At 38.3% G+C, this 9,355-nt stretch overlaps 1 protein-coding gene across 1 annotated transcript in view; it reads right to left on the reverse strand.

Moving 5' to 3' along the window:
* LARP1B (La ribonucleoprotein domain family, member 1B) overlaps nt 1-9,332 on the reverse strand; it is a 30,655-nt gene extending 21,323 nt beyond the window's left edge. The window contains exons 1-3 of the mRNA XM_009891432.1: nt 9,263-9,332; nt 1,791-1,852; nt 677-736 (exon numbers count right to left, since the gene is read on the reverse strand). Coding sequence (XP_009889734.1) covers nt 677-736; nt 1,791-1,852; nt 9,263-9,332 — 192 coding nt within the window. The remainder of the gene's footprint in view (nt 1-676; nt 737-1,790; nt 1,853-9,262) is intronic.
* Between the last annotated feature and the right edge of the window lie 23 nt (nt 9,333-9,355).

Here is a 9,355-nt window from a genome sequence, read left to right on the forward strand (position 1 = left end):
TGCTGAACCCACCCCTTCTGGTTTCCCTCACCAAGAGAACAGTAAGAGCATCACAGGGGTGCTGTAGAACTAAAGCAAAGAGCAAAACAGCACCTCATATCTTGCAATAATCTGTGTTCTGTTCTTGTTTTAAATAGCATAAAAGAGGTGTAAGATATATTGTTCACTTTTTCCTTGAGATAAAGTGAAAGGAAGATAATCTGATGGAATAGATGTTAAGTAAATGTCCGGCAAGGAGAAAATATATCAGAGAAATAGGGCAAGGATAACTAAGTTGTCCTAAGACAACCTGCACACAGCATTCTGAGCCACAAGGGAGGGCAGCACGCTCACAACCCCAAAGACCTCATCTGTGCATAAACATCCCAGTAAGTAGAAAAGGGAAATATAAGTTTTAATGTAAATATGGCACATTTTTACCTACATGTCCATGGCACACCACTAATGATAAATGGAGTGTACGTGTGTGGGCTTGTGAAGGGTTCAGAAATCCCAATACCAGTGCAGACAGTTAAGCACAGACCACTAACCTGAATTATTTCTGCTGAATTATTTCAGAAAAAAAATCTGCTGAAACCCTACAACACCCAGAGCACATTCTGGGGGGAATGGTACTAAGCAGAAAAGTCAATATGTCTTTTAAAAAATAACACTGAAGATAACAAAGGCTACTTACTTCATTGTTTGCTATTTCGCTTGGTGTTGGCCAGTTTGCGATATCACCAAAATCACCAGCCTGCAAAGATGACAAACAGTTTATACTACTTCCTAGATTTAGTCCTCCTTAATACATGGAAGATGTCAGTCATGACTGAGATGGCCAGAGTACTGCTTTGAGCAGAACTGTTAGAAGTAACAATTTTTAAAAACTATGAAATACAACAGAAAACAAACTCACAACCTTTGAAAACAGAATATGATCGACTGTAGAAACGACTATTCACGACAGTTACATCTAAATCAAGGTCCAATACATTTTAGTTTGTAATTAGTATAAGTGTCTAAAGAATGCCTTCATGAATATTTCAAGTGGGAACAACCAAGAAAAGACAGCAAGCAAGCAAAAGTTTCTAGATTCTATTATAAAACAAACCAAGAGGGCTTATGACTTTTGAGCACACAGAAGAGAATTGTCAGATTAAATGTTGTCTTACACATAGCTTCCTATGCAATTTAAAGGTATATACTGCTTAGAAGTCTTTTAGCTTTTAGACCTTTGAGCACAGGTACTATCCAACCTAAAAAGGTGTAGCTGTGCAAAATTTCAATAAAAGGATTCAGTGTCCCCTGTTGTCATAATGATAATTTTATAACAGCACATAAAGCACACACAACACATTAATATGCAAAAAGGATTTCAAAAACCCATCTAGCATCACTTGTGCTCAAGTGATGTTGGTTTTTTGCAGCCCCTCCACATTTTTATATAATCCCATTGCTTTTTGAAACAAAAGTGCATTTCCTTATCCCTCATACATGCACCACTTTAGTACCCCTCGAATTTTAAATTTCCCTTCCTTTTTTACTTTTTTCTGTCTGCAAAATTAACCATTACTAAGGGAGAACATAACACTTCTGCTTGTAACTTCAAAATACCTTGCTATCTTTTTATTTTAGTAATATCAGCTATTTACCATACAGAATATTTACAGCCAGAAATGACTTCATTTTCCTACCACACTATCAGCTGAGCTAAATGCCAGTTTAGATTAACAGGTTAGATTAACTGGGATTTCTAACACAATCAGTCCAGTAACTCATAGCTAAATGTCCTTCTGGCAAATACAAACCTTGCTGGATTTCCTTGTCCTGGGTTTCGCTGCTTTTATAACTTTAGTGGAATTTTGCAGTTCTGAAAAGGAAGAAAAATATTTTCAGGTGAAGAATTAGACTGCACTTTAAAAGAGGAAGGGAAGTATACCTTAACAACTCTGTTTAACTATCTATCATACTACACCAATGTTTTACTGAGGCCTTGGTATTGAAGTCAATGAACAGGTAACTAATAGTACATGACACTGAAAAACTCACCTTCCTAGTAAGTGTAAATAATCTTGAAAACCACGTTTACAAGATACTGTATAACACAGCATTTAAGCATTTGCTCAGCTATAATGAAAAAGCTGGTATCTTAACCTAAGAAGCAGCAAAGAAAATGAGCCCCTTTAAAATGTTATCCTCCTTTAAAATGTTATATAGCATCTAATAAGATGCTATATTTATAAGACAGAATTAATTTACAAAATCTATCCTTATGGAAGTATGAAAAAAACATAGATGCAACTACTTATTCACAAATTCCTAGTAATTTCCTTTTATAAGCAATTACTCAAATGCCAAATAAAATTTAGCCATATTGCTCATAATCAAGCCAAAGCAATGAAAAAAAATACAAGGAAAGGTGAAAAGAGAAAACGACTATAAGAACTACATTGAGACTAATAAATTTTAATGCCCGAATTCCACAATGGATATGTTTATGATAAATATGAGCATCTGCAATGAAGCTGACACTTAGACATTTTCAGAACCATCCTGAGTCAAGACCTAAATGATGATCCCATCTGATCTGCCAAGCAAGATTCCATTATACTTCCACCGGTAATATTTGCCAGGAATTAATAAACAAATTGGAAATAACTCTCTCCTTTATGGCAACATTATTGAGCCTAGGGCTCAATAGGGTCAAGGATCAATAACCTACGTTGAAAAAAACCTCTAGTTAGACTTACTAAGTCTTTTAATACATGTGCACTTACCCCTCTGCATATAAATACAATTTTCTTATTCTGTGCTATTTTTCCTGACCCATCTTAATTGTGTTCTACTTTTTGCATCGGGAATTTAGGGGAAAAAACCCACTAGTATTAGGCAATTTTTCTTGGAGATTAGAATTGAGACAGAGGAAACCACCTCATAATTTCTTTTGTTAACCCCTGGTTCGGTTCCCCAGCACGTATTTTCCCCTAGAGAAGTGGTCACAACCTTTCCTTGAAACTTCTCATTCAGTATTTCATTGCCAGACAAACTTGAAACATTGAACATGACTGAAATCACTAGTGGATTATTATTTCATACAGGGATAACATCACCTCCTCAACCATTATCTCTTTCACATCCAGTGACTAATCTTCCTTATCGCAGCTTCACACTGGGAACCCCACCCTCGCGCCCCAGTGACTCTGAAAACCCTCTCTGTCTGCTTCCTGGAATATACTGTAAACGTTAGAAGCATAAACTAATGTAGACTCCATATTCCACTGTAAATTATATTAATACTGCTGCATACAACTTGCACATCACACAAGACGTGAATTCATTGAATCCTGATAGGCCTGTGACCTTTGCCACACCGTTTACCAGCAGGTTTTACCCTCTCCTACAGATCTGCTTTTTAAAACAAAAACAAAACACACACCCCCCAACTGTGTCTTTCTTGTTATTCAGCCTCAATTAACTTCAGACTGAGAGCTTGCAGAAGCACACAGTGACTGTGCAATCCTAATTTTTACTTGTCATTCAATAATAAACTAATTGCCCTTTACAAAACAAGACAAGCAGCTGTAGAGGTGGAGTAGCAAACAAATTTGTAATTTTCTCCAACAAAACTACCAATTATCTGTAAAGGTAAACTGACGTCCCACAGCATTTGTCCTCCAGTAGTCTGTAAACACACCTCTCTCTTTAGCTGTTCAATTACCTTACTGAAGCCCTTTTTCCATCTCACAGCACTTTTACTTAAATTGCTGCTGAAGGACTGCTCTGCCAGAACTTCTACTCTGTGTGTCACCAGGGCGTAGCAAGGCATTCAAAAATAAAAGACTGAATGTCGCTACACTATCTTAGTCATGGGATATTATTCCAGGCGGCAGGAGAGGCTATCCGAGTCGAGCAGAATGAGACCCAACTCGTTTTAAGGATTCGCTCTTATCTGTATGTAGCAATCCAAGACTCGAAAGATGCATTTGCACACTAAATGAAAAGAAAATGAGTACTGGGCAACAAGCTGCCTAGTTGATCATGCCCTTTGTGAATGCAAAGGCCTGAGATCTCACCACACTCTGTACCTCCCTTCCCAAAAACAATCCCACAGAGTTTCTGGCCCTCTGAAAAGAGCCACCCTCAAAATTAAATTTAACTGATCTTTCCTGATAGGCTTTCTGGGGCTTATCATGTGAGAGCTGGACTTCAGTGTGAAGCACAAAAGGGAAGATAATGGTGAAGAAAAAAAAATAAATATTGAGGGTGGGAGAGTAAAAGAACAAAACATCAGATAATTTACAGGTTTTATCCATCTGTTAGCAGGCCTAGAGCCACTGTTCAGGCAAAACTTACTGCAGAGTGCATTTAGATAAAAGCTCTATGCTTAACATTACCCTGGTGGTTGGTTTCAACATCACATTACAGTGCTGAATACCCAGAAATGGCATTTCAGTATATTGCTCTAGCAGAACCCAACAAGCTCTTGCTAATAAAACTAATTCACTAATTCCAACCTAACTGTATTAAAATGGTTTATTCAGTCATATGCCACAAGGTAAGCTGTTTAGTAATAGCATGCTGCGTTGATAAATGAATTCAGTTATCTTCAATTACTTTACTTGATGGGTTTCAGCTGAGTTTTGAGGGAGTGAGGAAAAAAAAATAAAATCAAGGATGAGGAAGTTTAATTGCCAATTACCATCTGTCAATCACTGAACTCCATCCAGTAAAGATGCCATCCACATGAAAACAGAAATCAGCCTTCAAAGCCATTTTTATTATGGTTCTTCTGAGTCTCTTAATACACCACATCCTAACACAAGGTATTTTCTGTGCAAAGACATGGGTGTGCAAACATGCCAAGGGCAGTATGTCAGGACACATGGGACAACAGTCCTGAAAAATGAAAGATGAACTTTGGAACCGCTAAAGCAGCAGCAATCCTCTGGGACAAGGGCAACAGAAAAGGAAAAGCAGACTGGATGCTGCACAGAGATTAAGAGAAGGAAAGCTTGTACATAAAGATGTGTCACCAAAGTACTACTGATTACAAGGAAAATAACGTTCTCAGTAGTAGTACTTCAGAATGGATGGTTTGAAGTTCTGCAAATAATCAAGTCAGCAAGTAATTTGTTGTGGTAGAAGGGGAGGGATGATGTTCCCAACTTCTTCTGAAAGCAAAGCCTATTAATAAAAGATGGAATGCATTCTAATTTTGATACAAACACAGCTTCTACTGTATGGATTTCTGAACAATATTAAACTTTTATTTTTACTTGAACTACATTTGTATTTCCTTCAGTGAAGGAAAAACATCACATAAGTACAAGAAGTGCTTCAGGAAGCGGTTGAAATCACCCAGCAGAAGAGCTCTTCAAAATTACCGTGGAACATGTTTGTTGAACTTGTACAACATTTTCCTTGCAATGCACAGTTTGAAATGTCACAGTATAATCCATTTTTAAACAAGGTAAGCTATATTGAAATCTTCTGCTTTAACAGATAAGTGTGAAAGTCTTGCAAATGTGACACAACAATCCCTTGAAGTATATCATTTAAATCTAGAGCATGGATTTAGATCCAAGATTCTGTGAAATAAAAAAAAAACCCACAGTAATTACGCTAACATCCTTTCCTATAAGAGTTCCAGCATTTTATAGCAAAACTCCATTAGATTGACCTTCTTCACACTGCTTGAACAACTAACCAAGGCAGTGAGTTGACACCTGCATCCTTCCACCTATTTACATTCAAACCAGTCAGTTTTTCAATACACCAAGCAATAGGGGGCGGGGGAAACCCAAACAAACAAACCACAGCAATACATGATTGATTAATCATTATACTATTTATTTTCCTTGCACTTCATTTCTCATCTCATTTTTTTTTCTTAGCTTCTTCATAGAAAGCTGCGACCTGTGACTCAATTTCTACAAAAGCTTTCATGGTCTAATGGCAGCACATGCTAGAACACAGCAAGCCAGTACGGTGTCCCAGGCTGCAGGCAGTGGGACGGATTCCTCTGTCCTAACAGGTCTCCAGTTTAGAAACCAACAAAACCTACCATACAAAATTACACATGCTGTTATATACAACTAAAACACAGACAGCAGGTTTGTAAAGATAATGTTTTTAATCCCTTCGGGGTTGGGGTAATTGTCAGGTGTTGTACTTTCTGATAATTCTTAATTTTTAAAAGCTGCTATTCAAACACTCAGTGAATTCATGAGAACTAATACCTGCCTTAGATAAACCAAAAACCTTTGATAATCAGATCATTTACCCATTTACTAATCAAAAGCTTGCTATTCCTAGTTACATGGTTTACCTTTACTAAACTGTACTTTTACAACCTGTTTGCTAACTGACTAAAGTTAATTAATTTATACAATAGCACTACAGCGAACTGGTTCTGCTACCAAAATATCAATCAGATAAAAGGTGTTCTTTGACACTCAGAAATAAACACAATGAAGAAAGACAAACTGAGCGCAGTATAAAAGACTAAAGTGTGCAGTCATTTTAATTAACTACATCATTCAAGCACATTAGGAAGCAAACCTACTTCAACCACATAAGCAGCACAGGCATTTTGTTTCATTGAACACTTTCATATATTTCATGAACAATTTTTGAATAATTAGCTAATGAATCATTAGAGACCAACATCAGCTACGCAAGTCACATGAAGACTAGAGAACTTGTCATTCAGATTCCCTTTTGCAAGCTTACAAAAAGGGCAGCACTTTAGGTTTCATCCAATGAAGAGGTGGGAGAACTTTCATAACAAAATTATTTCAATTACTCCATCCTGGACAAATTATTTATATAGAGGGAGGGTAACTAGCCTCTTCTGTGAGGGCCCAGCTCTGAGGGGTAGCTGAGGAAAAACAAGACTCAGAAGACAGACAAGGAATACAGGACTAACGCTGGGTTGTTCCACAGCTTCTGTATGGATACATCTTGTCGGGTCAATTTAATAAAAAGCTTATCTTGCTACCTTGTAAAAAATTATCTACAAGTTTAGATGAGGCTTCTTCCTTGGAACCGTTTCTCCCCTCTTACTCATAGCGCTTCAACTTGAAGAACTGAAGACCTACTGCAATATATTGGCTGGGAACTATAAGGAAAGGTGCGGGGAGGAAGACGCGCTGCTGAAGTACCTTTCATCATTTGACAGCCTATGCTACAGCTAACTCCCTGTGCTCACCATCACTGGGATTAGACAGAAGCCTATTAACTTCACTAGCAATTTCATACGGCTACAACTCTTTCTTCATGAGTTAAATGCAGATTAGGATGTAAAAGTAGCTGTATAATTCTGAAGTTACTCTGTTTAAAAGAGAAGTTTAATAAAAGGCTTAGTCGGAAACAATGAACTGTGGTAACAAACACCATGAAAAATTCAAGTATGTTTACATTAGGTGTTTAGTTTACTACAATGTGATTAAAACCTACTAATGTATCTGAGACAAAAAAATAATAGGTCATAGTAACAACACTTTGACCGAATTCTTTCGTCAAGAATTTTAAGCCTTTTACATTACTTTTTGCCTTCTAGTGTCAGGTGACATTAACAGTTTCTTTCGGTAACAAGAGTCAGGTTTGCCTCTATTACAAACTAACACCGCGCTAAATTGAAAATCTAAAGATGACAGACTGGGGTCAATTTTCTCAAGTGTGTAACTATCACTGAACATACCATATGTGCACGTCTCAGGAAACTTTCCACAAATTAAGCCAGGATCAACAAGTCAAACAGGATTCAGTCACTACTTTGATGCGAGATTCTTTTACGTTTTATTATCCTCTTTACGGATAGTTTTACATTCCATCCCAGTAGTATTTCTGCTCATCTACTTATTATTACACATGACTAATTTCCATACTACTACATTCATAAGGGCCTAGCGTGACTGATTTCGCTTTGCCAGCATGCAATTAGTTACTCCAAAATACACCCCTTGTTGCAGACAGAGGCACATGGCAATTCCTTCCTTCAAACAGACAGGAAAGATCAGCTGCTTTGTCTTTCACAATCCTTCAGTGGTGCTTCTGGCGGTGGCCAAGCCAAAACGCACACCATGGTGTGCGTTCTTCACCAATGCCATTACCAGCAACAGCGACTCCCATATTTGCTAAGTTATACACTTACCACTGAAGATGGTGTTTCAATTAGTACTAATTTGACAAAGGGTAAGCACAACTTTTACACAGAAGAAAAATAATTTAACGTTGTCTGAAATCATCAAATTAAGCATCTAACGTGCACAGTGTATGAACTCACTGCCGCCTTTCCCTCTTCTCCTTCCTTCAACAACTATTTGTGTGTTTTATCTAAAGTGGAAAAGTAAACTTTACAGAAGGTGAAGCACGAGGTGCTAATGCATCAAAAGAAATCTTCCCAATGCTTCTGATGTACCATTATTATTACTGTCACCGCAAGCCAAATGAGTGACAAGTTCTCTTTCATGTATGGACAAGACCACAAGCTGCTGCCCAGCAAGCTGAATTGTAGAAGCTATGCATAAATAGGTACTTACAAGTGCATCAAGACATGCAAACAAAACAGTCGAGACGATAAAGGCAACTATATATGTCGCCAAAAGGTTTGATCTTCAGCTAAGTAGAGATTTTGTGGTCTGGAGAACTCCGCCTGCATGACCTGTACATTTGAAACTACAAATTATATACTTCTCTTTGTGAAGGAAGTACGTACTTAATTCAAGGATAAAAGTGACTGTGAGATCACAAAAAGGTTTGTCAGGTGCCCTCAGGAGCAAGTGCTGAGATTGAAATTCTCAGGAAACACAGGCTGAAATACGTATTTTGAGGTCAGCAGTTTACTACCAGCCAAGAATAATACTCCAAGAAACTGCTAACTTCTAGGAACGCTTTGCTAGCCTAAGCGTAAAGCCTGGCAATTTCAATTCAGGTCTTCAACGACCAACTTTGTAAAGCTACCTGCCTGTTTAGTCGGTATGGAGCCTATGAAGTAGCTTTATCTTACGTGTAGCGATTAAAGGCCAGAAAATTATACTATGGCTACTCTCGCTCTGGCTCTTTCCACATGAACAGTTTGAATCCTGCGAGCGAGCAACTGACTACTTTTGTTAACGTTTATAGCCTCTGCAATCCAAAAACCGAGTAACGGATCGTACAGAGGGCCTCGCTATATAATTAGGCAAAGACGACCTGCGGTAAAGCAAACGGGATTTAGCGCTGTTTCTAAAGAAAAGCAAAGCGAGACAAACAGCTCACCGGCCCTATTCGCCACTACCAGAGCCCAGCGCCATGCGGAGCTCGCCCGAGGCCACCAACGCCCCGTCCCCCAGGCCGGGGGCGACCATTTGCAAATCCCGGGAGCCAGCGG

This window comes from Charadrius vociferus, unplaced genomic scaffold (genome assembly GCF_000708025.1).
Source record: "Charadrius vociferus isolate BGI_N301 unplaced genomic scaffold, ASM70802v2 scaffold159, whole genome shotgun sequence".
NCBI lineage: Eukaryota > Metazoa > Chordata > Aves > Charadriiformes > Charadriidae > Charadrius > Charadrius vociferus.